Source organism: Protobothrops mucrosquamatus, unplaced genomic scaffold (assembly GCF_001527695.2).
Source record: "Protobothrops mucrosquamatus isolate PMUCROS unplaced genomic scaffold, P.Mucros_1.0 scaffold44, whole genome shotgun sequence".
NCBI classification, from domain to species: domain Eukaryota; kingdom Metazoa; phylum Chordata; class Lepidosauria; order Squamata; family Viperidae; genus Protobothrops; species Protobothrops mucrosquamatus.
The window spans coordinates 413,958-434,598 of record NW_015386426.1 but is presented as its reverse complement, the minus strand read 5'-3'; the positions used below and the strand labels follow the sequence as shown (position 1 = coordinate 434,598).

Sequence of the window (20,641 nt, the reverse complement as noted above, 5' to 3'; positions counted from 1 at the left end):
TATATTATGGATACTATACACACATAAATCCATACTGAAATATTAAGCACATTCCAAGTTCTCCCTGCTCTTTGTGTATATTAAAGAGTCATACAGTCACTAGTGCAACATAACAACATCATCTGCAAACAGTTCCAGCCCCAGCTGCAGGCACACAACCCCAAATATTGTCTATATACCAACTGAAAATGCAGGAAATAGGTGGTGAAAGATAACCTACCATTTACTTTGCTACGCGTTGTCAAATCATGACAGGAATCAAGTGGACACTTTGGGGGGGGGTGTTTGCATCTTTTATGTGCCGTCTGAGAAGAAAATGGGGGGGGGGGGGAAGCGGGAAGAAGGGTCTCCTATCTCTGAATATTCTGGCAACTTTACCGCTGAGCACGGGGCTATACGTTCAGCTGGCGCAGACGGGTGATGGAGGGGCATCTGTCGCCAGCTGCTCCAGCTGGAGGCATAGCTTCCTCGCATCACTGCCACTTGCACTATATATATATATATACATACATATACATACATATGAAATCTCAAAAACAATTAGAGGTAAAACTGGAAGCCGACTCTCCCGCTCTCTAGCAGCTTTTGTTTCCTGGCACGGCCAGGGTACTTCACCAGAAGCAAAAAAAAAAAAAAAAAAAAATAGGAAAGAAGGAAGGAAGGAAGCCTTTCGGCTCACTATCTTATCCGAGCACGAGCGGGTTAAACTTAGGGGGCGTGGTTTCGCTCTCGCTTTGCCCTCTCCTTTTCCCACCTCGGAGGCGGGGCTTATGCCCGGCATAGAGGCGGTTAGCGACGGTTGGGGCCCTGGGTGCCTCTTTAAAATGAAACTGGCCGGGGTTGGGAGTAGCCGAGCACCAAAGTGCGCGCGGAGGCTGAGGCTGGGCTTACGTGGAGCGAGAAGCCGGTCGGGAGCCGCTGCTTGCAGCAGTGGGCGCCGCCGAGCGCGGGGCTTCGAGGGGGACGGAAGCGCCGCTGAACCGGCGGCGGTGGCGGCGAGCTTTGCCCCGAGGGGGTAGAGAAGCGAGGCGCGTCGCTGGCTTTAGGGAACAACGGGAGGGTTTTGTTATTAATCGGCAAAGACCTGTCTTAAAACTTTGCTTTTTAAGAACAATCGCGCGCGCCCCCCCCCCCCATATCTTCTCACTGCCTCCAAGCAGCTCCGTTTTCCCAAATTTTGATCTCGCTCATCTTAAAAACATTCTTTTTTGTCAACCCCCCCCCCCCAGATCTTTTATTTTGGATTTGCGAAAGAAGCTGAAATAAGCGGCTCCGTTCCCTCGAAGCAAAGGGGAAATTGAAAGAGGGGGAGGCATTTCTTTCGCTTCCTGAGAGGGGAGTGGTTTTCCTGAAGAGGGAAGCCATCGAGCTATTCTTAAGAAAGTTTCTTCTCTACTCGCCTCCCGGTTTTTTTTTTTTTTTGTTTTTTTTGTGTGTATGTGTGTATGTACGTGCTTCGGGAGGCTAGGCTTTATTTCGTGCGGTGCCAGACTTTTTATTTTTTGAAAAAGTAAAGGATCTGGCGAGAGAGCTCCGAGCGATCGTCGCCCACCTGCCTGTTTGTCACAATGTACAATACAGTGTGGGATATGGATCGCGATGATACGGACTGGAGGGAGGTGATGATGCCGTATTCCACCGAGCTGATATTCTATATCGAAATGGACCCTCCAGGTAAAAAAAAAAACAGTTTTTAGTTTGTGTTCAGGTTTAGAGTCGTGATAGGCTTCTTTTTTTTTCTTTTCCCAGCGTCAGCCATCTGCAGAAGTTCATTGTTCTCTTTTCCCCAGTGGTGCAGGCTTTAGCTTTCCTTTCTGAAAAGGGGGTAGGGGGGAGAAAGAGAGAAACCTATGCTTGAATGGAAGCCTGTAAACTTTGCTCTTATTCTATTGTGGTCACCGTTTTCAAAAGACTATATTTTGTAAAGACTCTAAATTCCAAAATCTAGGACATCCGGTTTTCCTGTCCTTCAAAGTTCTATTTAGTGGATTTATTACCTACATTACACTGTAATTTAAGCTGCAACCTTTTTTTTAAAAAAAAAGAGTTGGTTGATGTGCCAGCGAACTAAATATTTAGCTGTAAACATTTAATACTGCTATTTTCTAACACTTTCTAGTTTTCAAATCTATATTGGGTGTTCTGGGGGGGGGGGAATCTAGTGTCCAATCCTGTGCTTCTTTATTTGAAAATTTGTCCCACTAAGTTCAGTGGGCTTTTAAGACTAAGTAAGGATGCACATCATCAAGTTTAAGTATCTTAAAACGGTTAAAGGTATTATAATATTTAATGTGAATATTTCCATTGTTTGAGAAGTATTATTCTTACTTTGCTCTCACATAGGGCTTCTTTTGTGCCTAGGAAGGAATAAGATACATGAGGAGCCAGAGGTTGGTTGACTCTCTGGTGATGTGTTTAGAAATATGATTATGAGAGTTTCACAGTTCTTGAAGCTTCTGCTTTGATGAAATCTTCAGTATGAAAAATGTATCTGTATACATTTTCTTAAACATCATTTTTGTTTAGGAAAAAACAATATTGAAATAAAAATTTTAAATGGAGAAACCATTCTTGCCATTACTTGGTATTATTGCTCATGGGGGGGTGAAGATGGGGTGGTCATATTGTAAAGCAAAAGTAATAACAGAAATCATCATTGTGAAGCAGATGTAATAGCATTATACTTTAGACTTTAACCATGGTGATGATGCTTGTTTCTCCTTCATACATTTCTCTGGAGAAAAGCATTCATTAGGTTACTAAGAAAACTTAACTGTCTGAATGCATGTTAATAAGAGAATTTTCAGGTATCCAAAGTTTATAAAACTAGTGCTTCAATATTTCAGTGAGGTTTAAGCCTCTGATTCTTATAATCTGGGTTTTTTTTAGAGTAATCTTCTAGATATTGAAAAACTATTACTGTGGTTCTTTCATTAATATAGTATTGAATTAAGAAGAATTTTCTTAAAAGTAATCATATGTAAGAATTCTGCTGATCACTAAATCAAATGTGCTCAGTTTTTCCCTGTTTTCTTACATGCCATGAACTTTACAGGCTATTATCTTCGTTTTATTAATATTTGGAATTTGGTAGAAGTTGTGGAACAGTATGGCAACAAAATTAGGTACTGTAGAAGTTTAGAGTAACTCAGATTGTTAAAACTCTAGAAATTTTTATTTTAAAACTTTATTTTTAATATATCTTTTCATTTCAGTTAAATCTCACTTTTTAAATGAGATCTGCAAATGCATTTAAGTAATCCAACAAAGCTAAAATTCATTGTAAAGCTAGACTGTTACATTTATATAGTCTTTCTAGGATACAAGCTTTTATAACTTAGAGAAAAAAAAGTTGTATTTCTTTGAAATAAAATGCAAATGAAGCAGATTCTGCATGGGATAATTTTGCAATGTTCACTCCAACTTTAAGATGTCTTAAGGATAATACAAGTTTAGATAGCAGAATGTAACAGCTGGTAATGGAGGGTGGCATTAAAGTACTGGTTATAAGTTCATATTTTTAGCTGTGAGCAGGTAATGCTGCTTCTAAGAATAGAGCAAGCAAATGATTAGAGTCCTCCTTATTCCCACCCAAATTTTGATGCTTCATCAGACATTTATCTTGTTTCTTTAAATCCATGAGAACAAGTAACTTGTTCCATGGGTTTTAAAGAAATTGTGTTCTCTGCAAGAGCCATCTGTATGCAGCAATCCTATGGCTGTGTGAAACAACATGGTTCTTTACTGTACTTGTTATGCTTGGTAACTAGGTAGATTGTTGCAGTTCTGATAGGCAGCATGATATATCTGTACCTATAGGTGTATTCTTAATGTCCCTCAACTGCTTGTGCTCTCTGAATTTTTTAAACTGTTTTAATTAAAAATGGGAAGCTGGCACACTGTAATGTGAAGCTCCAGCCTATGGCATCATATTTGTTTAGAATAATTTCTCTGAGCTCCTCACAGGCCCAGTAGCTATTCAGAAGACTAATAAAAATGATAGATAGTACAGCTCAGTGTTTTGTTTGGAAGTTTGCTCACCTGTTCAGAAAAAAAAGACAAAGGTAAATTGGAGGGGTAGAGAACATTCTGGGGGATAGGGGAATAGGAGTGTGGAGAGCAACTTCATTTCTTTCTGTTCTGGTAAAATATATGTTTTGTGGCTGGTTATGAACACTGTTACAGCTATTTGATGAATAGACAAACTCCCCATCCCCATGTCAATCATTTTGTGAACATATATAATATGCTCTCAGAAATTTAAATATTTTTCTCAAAAAGTTCATTATGATCAAATGATTCAGATTTAAGCATCTGTCTGTTGAATGCAAGTCTTCATTTAAGCTTTAATAATACTTCTATTTGTGAATATAGAGCTTTTTTTTTTTTTAGATATGAGATGCTTTGGTGGGAGGGGAGCTTTTGTCAAGAAGGTGTTTCATTATAAAGTATATATCAGACCCTAGAATCATGTACTCCATTTACTGATTTGTTTAGACAAAAGTTTGCGATTTATAACAGGATAGTTTTATTAAAGCTTAACATTTGACTTCTTCAGAAAAGAACACTATATTCTGCATTTCAGAGGACTTTGTTGAGTGTTTACTAAATGCTTGAATAGTTAATACAAGCAAGTTCATGGAAAATGAGATGCAGATCTTAAAAGGGTTTTTTTTAGGTGCATAAATCTGATAAAGAAAAATAAAAACTAAATGCTCAGAGTAGAGAAAATAATATTGGAAGTAATCATAATGACTATTTGTGAGAATAGAATATTTGTCTGTTAATAATCCTTTAAAACATACATGTTGAATCTTTTAAAATTAAGACTTTTTAAAGCACAATTTAAACTGATTAATGCAGCACATGAGTGGAGAACAGAGATACACTGAGTAATTTCACCCCTGATGTCTTGGTTAATTAATTGTTCCTCTGATACCTGCATGTATGATGTAATCATGAAAACTAGAAAAAGCCATATTAGGGGTAGAGTACTCGAAATGACCCCATTTCTCTGCTTAATCATTGCCTTCCACTTCAAATAATGCCTGACTAGGGCTTTATTGGATTTAAATTCTTACAGCTAAGACAACTTCATCTTTTTTTTAAACAAGTTTATTATAATGCTCATTGTTGTTTTTTCTACCGCACTGTACAAATTGTTTGTCAAACGCAGGACTGAAAAGATGTAGGCCCAATAGTAGTAGTTTCCAAGATTTTTCTAATAGGTGAAAACTGTTGTGTATTTTAATTGAAGATTCTGGAGATGTACAAGAAATCAATGCATCTAGTCCTGATAGAGAAGCTCCACTCATTTCAGTGGACTAAAAAAATGCATAACTTCAGAACAGCAATCTGCATTGCTGATGACATAATTTACTTGTTTACAAAAGTGGTATGCCTTTTCAAATACTGATACTAACCAGTTTCCTACAATACAATGAAGTTAAATACAGTAGAATACAAACTAATAATTATTGAATGAGACGTTCAATTATCAATATCAAAAAGTAACAAAACCTGTTATAAAAATTCACCAAGTAACACACTTATAATTCAAACATAGCATAAAGCTTATCCCATAAAACCTATATGAAACAGCAGTATTTTAACTTCCTGAATTTTAACAGGAAGGGAGCCATTATAATTTCAAAGGTGGAAGGCAAAATGTTCCAGATGTTGAAGGCCATCTCAAAGGAGTATCGTTTTTTGGGAACCTATCTTACCTCTTTCCCAAATGGCAGGGTATTATAATTTCAAATCTGCTTGTTGAAAAAGAATGAACAGATTTTACATGGTGTCAAAAAAGCCCAGGACTGAAGCCTATATAAGACACTAGACAATCCATGACCCATTAGATCATCTTTTCAGAGATATTTCCTTATCTAAATAGAGAAACAGAATATGAAGAAGAAGAAAAAAATGGGAGGGGAAAAAAGCAATGGGAGTGGGAACCACTTTTGACTTCTTGTTAACCTGTCTGCAGCTGACTGCCCTACAGCAGCCAGTGGTGGTGGGTCCAGTCCACCAGCCTCCCGAGAGCTAGTGTGGGACTGGCCTACGTGATCTCCAGAGGCCAAAGGAGGAACCAGCCCACCTGGCCTGCAGAGAATTAGGGTGAGAGTGATTTTCTGAATCTCAGTGGTGGCAGCACGGCAGCACTGAAGCAATTTCAGCTTTGTCAAATTTCAATTCTGCGGGAGTCATGGTCTCAGATTTCAGACACATTTTGTATGTTAGACCATTTGAGGTACCTTGGTTCTAAAATTGTAGGTATATGTACTGTTCCACCTTGTTAAAGATTACAGACATGAGAATTTTAGTAGTACATAGATTAGATTGTACTTGGAAAATTGTAACCAGTGTAGCTCCCGTATTAAAGATGCAACTGGGCTATAATAGCTCTCACCTACTAATAATGAGCAATTGCATTTTTTTACCAGGTATAGTTCCTGAACTTCAAAGCTAACTCAATGTAGAGTGAACTGTAGTAGTACAACTACCAGGTGACAGGGATATAAAATACTGTTACTTGTGCTTCTCATTCCAAGAACAGACTCAGCTGGCACACCAACTGAAACTAGCAATGGCTCATGGATTCATGGTTCAGAAGGATTCCTGTTGCAGATAATCTTCTCTTAGGGAACTTCAAACCTACCCAGAGCTAAAGATGGAATGGAATACATACATACATACATACATACATACATACATACATACATACATACATACATACATACATACATAGTTTATTAATGCCAGCGGACGACCTCTCTAGCAACATCATGTCAATATTAAACAATATGTGAGGGCTGAACCCTAGAACTCCCCACATTGGAGTAGCCAAGAGCTTGGCTTCTCTCCTACCACACACCAGACTGAAGCCCCTCACTTAAGAAAGAACAGAGCAATGCCTCTGATCCCAACGGGTGATATTGAAGACTGTTCAGAAATTCAGGGGGACCAAAAGGATTAGGCTTTTTCTCTCCAGATCCTGTCATAAATCACACACAGGACAGGAGCAACCAGTCCAATTTCCATCCCATGTCCAGGTGTGTCTGAAAGGGATCCTGCAATACTCTATGACCTCTGCTTCTCTTAAAAGAGAAGATAGGAGATGTGACAGAATTTGTCCCTGTTTGCTGTTTGAGGGCAGGTTCTTCAGGAAATGATTCAGTCTTCAACTGATGGTGATCACTTTTAGGTCAGTTGTATTCTATCCTTGTTTTTAATGAGCATTATTTTTGGCATACCACATTTCGTCTTCTGGAGGTCTTCAATGTAAAATAAAATATTGTCAACAAATACAATCTGCTCAGAGGCAATTATTGCAAGAATCAAGTATCAATAGCTTTAATTACCTAACCGTTCTCCACTCTTCTCGGAGCCTAGAATCCTCTCAGCAGTCCAGCAGATTACACACACACACACCCATTTTTAGTGTAAATATAGCATTTTTATCCCACCAGCATTCACTTTCCTGATTAGTATTTGGATGGGAGACCACAGGATCTAGTTGAGCTGCAGACTACATGCAGAGTAAAAACAAAAAACAAAATCCAAGAAAAAAGCAATGGCAAACAATTTCTATACTGTTTGCTAGGAAAACTGTATGAACATGTCTGTGAAGTCACCAGGAACTGAATTTAAGAAAAAGCTTTGTTTAAAGTAGAGGGATCAGTAAACTAGCTCTCTAATCCCACAGAAATTAGCCATGTCTGTAGTAAGCCTAACATAAACAAACTAGGCTTTTCCTAGTTATGTTCCTCTACAATTAGTATTGAAAGTAGAGATAATATGAATATGGCTTCCAGTAACTTCTTATAATCTTATCTTTCATTTTATTATATATTTAAATAGGTACAAACTACCTTTTCTGAAAGGTTCCTATACATATAACATGTTCATGTAAGTTCAGATATTGTCTTTTATTGTAATTGAACTTTTTGCCAATATTGTGTCCATAAACTGCTTTCAGTCATTTTTTTAAACAGTAAGTGAAATAATGGACAAATATTTTTAAATAATATTTTTAAATACTGTAGGATAAATTCATGGACCTGGTGATACAATTTGCTCAAATATCTTGCTTCATTAATATTTAATAAAGGGGATCTCATAATATTTTGGTTGTGGTTATTAGTATCATAAGTGAGAGAAACTAAATAGCAGATCTTGCTTACCTTTTTTACACATTTTATTGACTTACAACACTAACAAAATAAGGATTAACAATAAGTCTTTTCATATATTAATAGCCACAGTTTTCAGTATTTTGGTTAAAAATTTACTGCTGTTTAGATTTAGAATGATGGAATATAATATAGGTTCTTGACTTTTTGCTACAGTCTTCATAGATAATTTTTACGCTGACATTTTATTTTAAATAGCTATTTTGCAACTTTTGAAGAAAAATCTTCAAAGATATCAAGACATTGGTTGTTGATTAAAAATACTACTATAGCTTAAATGTAGAGTTTAGGAGCTCCTTATTTTACCTTGCATGTTTGTATTTCTTCAATTAAAAGCTTTTTAAAAATCGAAAATACTATATATGCAGAATAGTGTTAGGTAGAATTAGGAGTTTCCCCAAATAGTCTGCAAGCTCTGTAAACAATGGCGCCAGCTAAGCTTTAAGAAGGAAATTGGGTTTATCTTTTCTCCTTCCTTCTCCCTAGAGGGAACAACCAGGTTCCGGAAGCTTCAGTGCTAATCTAAAATCATTGCTTTAAACAAAAGAAAATGTCCATATGAAAAACAGAGATCAGTTTCCTCACTTTTAGAAGTTCAAGTTAGCTCCATTTGAAGTTAAGCCTCTGGGGTTTTCTGCAAACCAATCTGTTTGATGTTCAGTTGTCCATGGTTTGCAGAGATGCTAGCTCCTCCAAGGGAGATATACCTTCTGAGGGAGGCTCACAGATGTGCAAGTCTGTTTGTTTGGCTGTTAGCCATTAATTTGCAAAGTTGTTAATTATTCTCTCACAACATGAAGCTTCTCAGTATCTTCCAGCTCTCCTCCGCTTTCCTGTGTTCCTAGCAGTTAATTTGGCCCTTGAAACAAAAATCTTATCTCTTCTAATCCAAGGACAGAGCTTCTTTCTCCAATGTTTCCCTTCCCTCATTAATCCTTTTTATAAAGCACAGCTAGAAGACTAGCTGATTCATTCTGTCAAAACTTATTTTCAAATCCGGATGAGAAAGCTGGTGCTTCTTCTCTACCACATTATCCTTTTCTTAGCTCCCAAATAGCCTAGTGCAGAGGTCCCCAACCTTTTGGGCGCCAGGGACCGGTTCCGTGGAGAGAGGTTTTTCCACGGACCGGAGGGGGCATGGTTTTATGTGCAGACCAGTTGCTGGCATGCCGTGGCCCAGTACTGGTCCACGAATCGGGGGTTGGGGACCCCTGGCCTAATGGTATGAGCTACTGAAGATTAGTATATCGGAGAAGGATGTATTGTCTGAACTTGTTTCTGAAACTTGGAGCATTTTTTTCATTAGATTTGTTACAAGGTTTTTGGAGATGTGTTTCCTTTCTTTTGAACTTTGGATTGCAGGTCTATTTGGAAGTTTAGCTACTTTCAATAAAGTTTTTATCATAAATGGCAGCGCCTTTCTTTTTTAATTCAGGACAAATAATCTGCCATCATATTTCATTACCTGGGTCATACACAGTGTTGAATTGATAGAGTTAAAATGTTAAAGACCAACATGTGACCGGTGGTTTTGTTGATCACATGGCTTGCAGCCATCTCAGAGCCTCATGGGTGAAGAGCTTTTATGCGAAATAGTAATTCCACCATAGCTATTCTACTTAAATAGCTATGTATTCATGCTTCATAATTGAGTGTATAATTTCTCACATAGTAACTTCTGACTGACTGCTATTAGGCTGTGCCTATGGATGGCACCTGCTCAAGTCTTCTCATTTCCAGTGTGTGCATCTTTATTAAAATATGAAGAGCTCTGAAGAATTGGGATGTTTAGTACTGAAGCTTGAGCAAAGGTGAGTTTCAAATTCTGAACACTTTTTCACATAGCCTAGCCCCATTGCACTTTTGTTGATTTTGATTTATGAGTTGGAGGAACATCTTACCTGAGCACTTAAGGATTAACTGTCTATACCAACCACCATTCCCAGAAATTTCCAGATAATTAATATGCCAGATTTATTTTGATGGCCATCTTCCATGTATGAATATTTCATAATTTGGACCCAGTGCACTATATTATACTAAGTCCTTGTCAGTTGTGCTAGAAAGAAGCAAAAGAAATACTTTTATGTTCAAGGTGGAAATCTCATAACTTAGTATTTTATTCATATAGCATTTTCTATTGCCCTTTCTTTCATATTCTCATTTGGTCCAAAGTCTCCTGCATTTTCAAAATGTATTTGGTAGCATTTGTAATAGGTTTGGGATTTTTCTCTCAGCTGTCTGTCATGCATATAATAATTCAAAAGGGAAAAAAACATAGGAATGCTTTTGGTACTTCTTAGTAAGCAAATGAAAATAAATCCCACCTGTGTCAGTTGGAGCTGGTTCCAGTAGTGTATTTTATAATGGTACGAATTCGTTTTACTCTAATTTTTTAAACATTTTTCTGTAAGCTGCCTAGAGTCGCCATGAGTGAGTAGATGGCTATATAAATTTCCCAAAACAAATAAACAAACAAAATAAAGAAGTTTTATAACTTGACTAGTACGGTGTTTTTCTTTATTGGTAATCAGTTCCTTCCACATTCTAATCTGCAAGAACAATTCAAACAATGTCAACCAGACTGCCTGCATGGACTAGTTCTGGTACCTAATAATATAATTAAACAGTCTAAGAATAAACTTGAGCCCTCTTTGACTTTTTCATAGAGATAGCATTATGTCCATAGCTTTTCACTGAAAGGCAACAACCATCACTAGGATTTTATGTGGTACTCAAGATTGCACTATTTCCACATTGTTTGTAGAAATTGTCTATCACAATTATCAGCTGACACCTACAAATCTGCCCAGGCACCAAAGCATATAAACTATATAGGGAGTCGCAGTTGCGAGATGAGTAGCTATATAAACTAGGATAGATGGATGGATGGATGGATTAGACAGACAGACAGACATATAGAAATAGACATAGATATAAAAATTGCAACCCCAGGGAGACTCACATCTCTTCTTTGACTCCAACAGTCAGACTGAATTTTTTCCTATGGTGGTCCAATTCCCTTCTTCTGTTCTTTGTACCTTCTGCATTTCCAAGATTTTTTTTCACTTACTTCTATGGATCTTCAAGTGCATCAAACAAGTGACACATTTGGGAATAACTGAGAAATCAATGTGGGGCTCGTTAAAATTCTTTAATGAGATATTGTGTTCATAAGGCAATTTGGGATTCACTTCCACTCTGAAAGAAAACCCTTTCTCCAACCTCAGTTGGTACACTCACTTAACAGATAAAGTCAGGACTCTTTGAACTCAAAATCTTTACATTTTCTCTTGGGAGAAACAGTGTTAACGGAATACCTATCTCTAATAAAACTGGAAACAGCCTATATCTAAAAATGATTCTAATGACACTTGGCTATGGTGACCACCATTTGATATTTAGTTTCTAACAGATTAGGTGCATCCTTCCATTTCACATAGTGAACATTCTTTTTTTTAAAGGTTATGGTCCTGTCTCATAGTTTAATGAGGCATTATTCATTGTTTCAGCTATTTAACCTCTTGCTCCCTTATCAGAATAATGTTTAATATGTTCAGGGATATTCTTAGTCAGTTAGATCTTACATATTTGAGTCATGTAGCTACCTTTTCTACAATTGTATACAGTTTCTTCCCATTTCTTGGCTTGTGATTTTCTTTAACCTCCAAGCAGTTCCTTTTCTTCTAGAAATCTTTTCCTTTTGAGGGCCAGTTTCTTGCCACCTTGATTTCTTCAGTCAGTTCCAGAGCACAGGTACAACTATCGGGGTGTATTCTGCAGAATGCTGACATACAGCCTCCAGTAAAATGGGCACAAATTGGGAAGCCATTTGACTATATCTTTGACATGAGAACTAGTGATCTTCTTTACCATAAGATAGCAATATATATTGATTCTATCAAAGTATTTTTTGTTAAAAACTCATCGATTGAAAGTTAATCAACATAGGTTTTAAAATCTAGCGTCTTTTCAGTTGATACACTTCAGATATGAAGTCAGCAGAATTCATTGATCTTGCCGAATTAAAATCAAAAGTGAATATAGATGCTTAACCCCGTCCACTACAAGACCAAGATAAGAACATTTTAAAAAAAAGAAGTAACCATTTTGATGAAGGAAAAATCAAATCTGTGAAGATAGTACACTTTTAGATCAACTGAAATGTTATGATTTCATCCTTTTGAGTCTTATAACTTCATATTGCACATCTGCCTGCCAAACATATCTAAAGCATGCTAGGACATATTTCCCCCATCACCAGATATTGCCTGGTAACATGATTAGATAAATTCATTCAACAGGGTTTTTTTATTCTTCAAAGCTTACACATTATAATATTCAAAGTAGAAGGTAAGGGTAAAATTCCCTTTAATGAACTGTTCTGTGTTGCATTAGGTGTTGGAATGTGGGGACCTTGGTGCTCTCTGAGCCCTTCCTGGAAAGGCACTGATAATGTTACCTAATTTGGTGATGAAATATCTGCAAGGAAACAACCAAGCTAAGGACCCCACAGTTCAACCCTGAGCTACAAATATTCTATAGCTTGCTATAGCACAGTGATGGTGAACCTTTTAGAGACCGAGTGCTCCAAAACTCCCCCCACTCCATCCCCGCTCCGCCGTGCCCGTTGGGCCACCCACCACCTCCACGGCCCACCACAGATCATCCAGGCAGCCCAGCAATGCCATGGTGGCCATGCCCTCTGCCCGTGCCCTGCAGCATCATCTGCGTGCGATGGGGCGCAAGGGCAGAGTCTTGTCCCCACTGCCCGGCTACCATGTCCTTGGCTGCGCTGCTTCACGTGGGCCATGCTCGGGGGCGACTGTCCTCCGGGGGGCTGCTGGGGAAGAGGGGGCCATGGGAGGAGGCAGGGCTGGGGCGATGGTGCATGTGCCCACAGAGAGGGCTCTGAGTGCCGCCTCTGGCACGCGTGCCATAGGTTCACCACCACTGCTATAGCACATTGACTTCACTAAAATGAATGAACATAAATATATGTGTCCAGGGTAATGTTGCATATTCTGGAGAGAGAGAAGTAGGAGCCCAAAAACTGGGAAGAATAAACCTTTGGTCCCAGTGATGGACACAGGTTGGAATCTGCATAACTAAAATAACTTCAATAAAATTAATTATAAAATAGAATTTTAGCATGTTTGTGTTAAGGAAAAAAATGTTAAAAAAACATGATTTGCATAAGTGCTACCATTTTCTAAGAATAATCCTTTTGTAAAGAGTACTAAATGTGTGAAGATTAGATGTCATAGTTGCTGAGTCCACATAAATGACAGAGAACACAATGTAAAGTATATATGTGTCTTTAATAAAATTCACAAGGCTGTTGGACGACACAATCTCCTAAAATTCTGTGGTGTGAATCATGACTGTATTCATTGAATTTGAGCTCTATAGATTTCTTTAGTCAGATAATGAAAGTTATCTGACTTTTTCTCTGTTATTTATCTTTCAATTCAACTTAAGACAAAATACTGTGACTTCACTGTTTTGTTGTAAATTTCTCCAACGTTAATAGAGAACATGATATATAAACATACTGTAGTTGTGACATAATGCTGCTGTTATTGTTAATATTCCATTTATACGTTCCATAGGAATAAATAATGTAAATTAGAGGTTGTTGGTCTACATGTTTCACATTATTTAAGAATGTATATGCTATCCTTCCTATCACTTTTTCCAAGCTGATATACTATCATTTTCTATACCTACTATTGATATGACATGACTGCAACATTCAGAATGCCATTGATTATATTCTTAGCAATTCTAGTTCCACTATTATCTTCCTATGATTTGTAGAATTAATGTGTCTTGTTAAATTTAGATCCTAAAAATTGAAGAATTTTTTTTTAAATGTAGAGTTTTAGCTGTGTCATTTTTTAAAAACATACTAATGAATATTACAATATGGATGGACTGTAGAATACTGAACAAAAAGTCATTTTAAGTCTCTTAAAGGCGGGATTTTCAAGCAAAAGTTGATAGATATTGTAGTTATATTTTGATTTGTGCTGGATTTCATAATTCTTGTCTGTGGGATTGTTAAAAGATACTGGGAATGTTTCAAACTTCTTTCTTATACCACGAAAATAGAAGGCAGGATTACAAAGTAGTGTACTTCCTAAATCAGAGATGTAGTATGGGACAACTCATGCTTGACCCTTTTTAAAATCATGCACACGCCAGAAAAGCAGTTGCAGTATCAGTCTTGGTGCTGCATTATGGGTTTTTTGAATGAGTGGCACATCAACATGTAGTAAATCATAATGGCATCAACTGCATGTCAATGTAGGGTTTACCTTAAATAAAAGGGCATGTTTGCATTTACATATCTTAGCATAAATATATATTCATCTCCTAACTGAGTAGGTCCTTTAAAAGTTAGCTATAGTGTTTTCCACTTGAGATATTACAGTTGATATTACAGCATAAAAGCAAAAAAAAATGTTTTATTTTTGAAATTCCAATGGCATAATTTGAAGCTGGCAAATTGTACTTTTGGTTATCTCATAGTAATGAAATAGCCGGATGATAGTATTTGTTAATTAAAAGTGGATAACATTCTGGAAAAATAACCATTACTTCAATTTTGATCAATTTGTCTGTTTTAATAAAATGTATTACTTCTAGCTATACTCAATTTACTATACTCATCTTTTGATCTGGGTGAAATTAAACAGCATTTCTGGCATTATGTTTTCTTCAACAAATAACCAGTGTGACCTAATAAAACAGTGAGACTTTGATATCTTTTCTTTGTGGTAAGGTAATCAAATGAACACAAGAGCAGCAGGTTTTGGCAAAACTCACACCCCTGTGGCTGGACATGACAGCCTATTGATTTGCCATGTGCAGGACTCTGTGGTGAGATACACAATCCTATGCTGCAAACATCTGCTGACTTCACCTTCCAAGTATTTAACTGAGTAACCTGTAATAGATAATAACTTTTATTTGTGGATGTATCTAGATTGAGATCTAAAGGAAGATTTATCTAGACACTAAGGTAATTTTTTTTTAAAAACCAAACAATTCATTTGTACACATATATCTACTGAAGTATAGTATATTTCATTAATCATTGCTACCTTCAGAATGTTAAATTAGTTAAATGATCAAATAATTTCCAGAAAATAGTTTTTTTCCAAATTAAAATTACTATGGGATTTTTCTGTGTTCATGTTTGTTTTAATCAGCACAAAGCATTCACATTATACTATTGACTATATCATTTCTTTTATTTTGTCATAGCAAAGCATGGCTGCTACTTGGAAATTAGCAAAAGTTATGTATATATTGATTTAAGGCCTGTAACTGTATCTCAGCCCAGCGTATCAAATAAAGTAATTACTGTATTGTGTAGAATGCTATATATATATATGTTGCCTTGAGTTTCAAGAAGATAGGAATTAATTAACTACATTAGAGGAATGATGAGTTATTTTTCCCGGGAAAAGTTGTTTAAAACTCAGAATATAAATAATTTCTCAAATGTTAATTTTATTTATCTCAGTGACTGTAAATACATATTTAGAAAGCTGACAAATCCTACCATCATTCTTCACAAATTTGGTTTAGGCAACTTCTATGCCAGTCTTAAGTAACTGATCACCTGCTTCATGATAAAGTCATTATTCTTTAAATGTAGCCCACTATACATAGCACCTTCTTTCTCCTGAAGTCAAGTTACAGCCCTTACTTCCTTAGTTAGATTTATAAGAGTGTAAAATCATGACTAACCTTCTCCTTATATCTGGGGATCGTATGAGAGAATGTTGGTTAGTTGTGATTTTGCATGCATCTAAATGTAAGAAGGTAATGGCTCCTTAGGAGAAAAAAAGGTGATAGTCATTTGTTTTGGTAAAACAAAAAAGGAACTACATTTTGTGGCATCATAAGGCAGCAAATGTGCCATTATTCTCTTGCGCTTGATTGAAATAAAGATTGCATTCCAGTTTCTTTTCCTATACATATTGAGGGAAATCATGTTTTCAGGACTATTTGTTTTCTGCTTTTCGAAACGTCTCATCTGGTAAAAGCAGAGTGCACAATAGCATTAATTCTAGACCACTTTTGTGGTCCATCATTCTTACTTTTGATGATCAGACTGTGGAGAAATAGAGGAGACCTAGCTGAAAAAAGTGCTACAGTGCTATCAAGAATTGCTTTTGTTAGTCTTAAAAGTCTGAAAAAAGAAGCGGCAGAAGTGTTGTCCCACTGTTCCATCGCTCCCCAAAAATTGCAGAGGAATGCATGTCTCATTCTTTTGATACTACTATAGTAATATTGCAGGAAAGAAAAATAAGCAAAAAACAGAACCTGAAAATAAAGACTATAATGGTTCGTCAATGATTTTCAGAATTAGCTGAAGCAATTAGAGAAGTTTTTCATAAGTGCAAATTAATGAGAACAGTAAAAATGTTCTCTAGGGGTACCTTTCAGGGCAAAAAGTACAATCTTTCTTTGACTTCCTTATTACAAACAATACCATCTTGGACAATATTTTGAAAAAGATAACCAGAATGTCTGTTATGATTATTAGATATAAGCTTACATCTCAGCCACATTTATTTTACAAGTGTTCATTTAGAATGAAATAATAAGATTCCAAATAGCAAATGTTTCAATACATGCGTGTAATATCTATCTTCGCTTGTTCTACCAGTTTTGTTTTGTATAATAATGTGGCTATTTGGTTTGAGTGCATACTAATACTGCTTCGCTCCTTCCCCTCATCCTAGGGATGAATATATTTTAGATTGTAGCTTGAGGGAAAGGACTCTCTTTTTATGGTTCTGTATGCTGCAATAAGAGACTCTCCCACTCAAGTGTGAGATATTAAATAAACAGTACTTTCCTCCAATTGAGGCATATTTAGTCATTTATTTTCATCTTATTTAATGTTTTATTTTATAGCTTGCATTTTATTATATTGACCTGCAAGTTGTTTGGAAGCCCTCTTCAGAAGGAGCATATCTTAAAAGGCAGGAACGAAATCATAAATAAATTGGCTCCTAAGAAAGACTGACTTTTAAAAAACCTTGCAATAGTGCATTGAATGGAATGTTTTTGTAATAGTCAGAAGGCAGAATAATCCGCATTGTACAGTTGGCCTCTATTGGGAATAAGAAAAACTGATTGGTTTGGAGGTTGCTTATTGCATCTGGAAAAGGTAGTATTTCTGAAGAAAAAGACTGAGTTAGGGTCACAGTAAATTTGTATTTAAGGTATCTATATCTGTATACAATTTTTTAAATTATAATTCGCTGTTGGATCTTGAAGGAAAAAAATCACAAAATGATTTTAAGAATGTATGTATAGCCTGGTTTTCATGTCACTTTTGCAAGTTAAATTGCCCTTTTTCCCCTTGGTTGCTATGCGGTAAAGATACAGATATTCTCCATGAAACATAGAACACACTTAATAGCTTTAGTTTAAGCTAAAGATACAAGTCTCTATTGAATATCCAGATTACTTTTATCTTAGGGATAAACAGGCAGAAGAGACTAATTAATACTATTCTAGGTACTGTTGTAACTGTTCTTTCTTAATCTCCAAGGACTTTTCCCTTTATATGAAAACAAAGTACAATAGTTACAAAAATGAGAAAAGTAAATTCTATTTTTTTGGCTGTTCTAATTCTTGATTAGCCTAATGTTGACATGTTTCTACCATTAAATACAAGCATTCTTTTTAAATCTTTCCCATTACTGCTCTAATCAGATTTATTTTGTTACAAGGTAGCAAATACACAATAAACATTGTGTAAAGCCGTCTCCTTCAAAACTTCAGTTGCAAAGAAAAAGCAAAAAAAAAGCAAAAAAAAAGGATTATCTTGTTTCAGAAGAACATGAAAGCAAAATAGCTGAACTAAATGTTTTGCTTAGCAAGTTTTGAAATGAAAAGATGCAACATAAGCCAGTATGGTGTATCGGTTAAAGTGTTAGATTAAGTTTAGAGAGCTGTACTTCCAATCCACTCTTTAAATTGTTCATGTAGATCCTATTATTCAGCTGGTTTAATGTTTTGATGGGAAGTGTTCATGTCCAGAGCTGGACTAAGACTGTTGGCCTCCTAACTTCTGAATGTAGTTCATACTATCTATGTATGAAGTAAGAAATATGTAATTCATTTGATAGTCTTCTGGTATCTAAAGAATTACAAATATGATATTAGTGTTTTGTTTGGATAAAGTACGTGTGCCTTAACAATTCTTTCATTTTGCATTTGTAAGTAGGCTTGATTATTTTGCTATAATAGAATAATACTCATTAAACCCCAAAGAAATAATTAGGTGGATAATTTGGTGACTTAGTGTGTAACTAAGTCACCATTTTTTAGCACACAGCCATAGTAATAGTTATTCTTGCCTATTGATACAATGTTTAAAGTTCGTTGCATCTTTATTGTGCCTAACACTTTGTTCATTAAATTATGTTTTCCTAAAAATGGTAGTTCTAGAATACTTAGTAATAACTGTAAATTCTGTCTAAATCTATGAACTAATAAATTGTTTCCTATTGATGAATTTTAGGATTCAAATTCTTGAAATGGAAGAAATTCTAAATAAAAGCTAGAATAAATCCTAAATGAAAGTACAGCAAAAGTAGTCAGCTTTGTTATATTATGTCACACAGTGTAACAAGCCTGCGATACTCTTTAGCAAGATGAACTGATCATTACGCAAATGTTACAATATGGTTAAACATAATCACAATTCATAGATTAATCTACAGAATAAAATAAATGGGTGCATTCTCTTATAAGTGTAGAATTAATTTAATATTTTCATGCAAGCATCTTAAGACAACTTAGTTTTAAACAGCATTTTATCATGTCCAGTTATTTTAAGCTTTTCAACATGTACAGCAATCACATCAACAGTTAATACTGAGGTAAATGATTGAAGTATTAAAGGAAGTAGTCAGGTCTAGGCTTTTTAATATGTAAAACACACGGTAAAAGACACAGATGTCCATACATGACATGCATATCACCTGTACAACCTTATAGGACTGAAGAAGAAGAAAAATGCCCAGGCTTTCCTGTGACTCCTCTTTCGTAATGTCCTGGTACTTTGAGGCAACAGTCTATATGCAGCTTAATAATAGCTGACAAAGCATCTAAATAATTTTAGTCATTTTTTAAATTACTTGTTTAACTCTTTGCACTTAATATTATGATTATAAATATTAACCATGATAATACTTTTCATAATAAGATATTGTTTAATTTTGTCTTTATCAGTGTTACAATGTAAAGTTGCAGAAACATTTCTTCTCTAAAGTCTATTGTGGTATGATTTAGAATATTTCCATACTGCCACTGTTAACTCCAATTCCTCCAAAATAATTTAATGCCATACTGTATTTATTTATTTTTGTCCTGCCAAACAAAAATCACAGAATATGCAGGAAAAACTCCTTTTTACAACCCTGTCATCCCTTAAATCGGAATAGAGTTAGGGTGATTGGATGGAGCTGAGCTGGCCGGATGCCACACGGAGTTCACAGCAGATATTTTTTCTTTGTGCCCTAGGAGAGAAACATCTGCTGCTACCTAGGACTGAACTCTCAAATTTCCAAGTGGAAGCAAGCATCTTCACCACTATTCACTTCTTTAAGCCCTGATTTTCTCAGGCTGTTTTCTGCATATTCACATATAAGAATGTGCAGAAAATTAAACCAGTTTCCTATTTTCTAAGCTACAACTGACTAGCAACAACAGCCCCCACTGATCCCTACTTCACGTAAGAGGGAAATTTAAATTGTTAATATCCCCCACTTAATATCACAATATTAATCCATATTGAATGTATTTGGTCAGTTGTAGGGAAAGGAAATCTGATTGCTATGATATAATCTTTCTGGTTATAAAGTTGCCTTTTCTCCTGCATTTAAAATCATTTTACAAGGGATGATGATGAAAGAATAATATATCAACATTTTGGCAATAAGGTATTTTACCTGCCACCTCTAATCATGGACTCCATACTGCTGAACTAGAGAAGGAAAGATCCTTGTCAATAGGCATTTAGAGGCTATCAGAAACAGGATGGGAAGATCCTGGTCAATAGGCATTTAGAGGCTATCAAAAACAGGATGCTGAAGCTAAAAAATCAAGTGACAGGATGAGGCAAGAATTCCTGCCAATGGGAAAACAAACAACTCTCAATTTCTGCAGAACATCAGCATTGCAGAAGAAATTACTAGCTTTAGTTTCAGTGTGACATAAGCCACACAGAACTAGGAAAAATGTGGCTTGACACAATACAGGCCATGCTATGGGAACTCTGGAGTTTGAAGCAGAGTCTAAATTAGCATAAAAGCTAATATGGAAATGCTCTTGGTAGGCTAGAAGTCCCAACCTTTATAGTCTAAATGAATACTTGCAGTAATCTATGGATTTGAACACATTTTTGGAACTTA

The 20,641-nt window shown here is 36.0% G+C and overlaps 1 protein-coding gene across 1 annotated transcript in view; it reads left to right on the top strand.

The window, feature by feature from the left end:
• Positions 1–1,439: 1,439 nt before the first annotated feature.
• LOC107283596 (phosphatidylinositol 3-kinase regulatory subunit gamma) overlaps positions 1,440–20,641 on the top strand; it is a 40,658-nt gene continuing 21,456 nt past the window's right edge. The window contains exon 1 of the mRNA XM_015811528.1: positions 1,440–1,674. Within this exon, the coding sequence (XP_015667014.1) occupies positions 1,569–1,674 (106 nt within the window). The 5' untranslated portion in view covers positions 1,440–1,568. The remainder of the gene's footprint in view (positions 1,675–20,641) is intronic.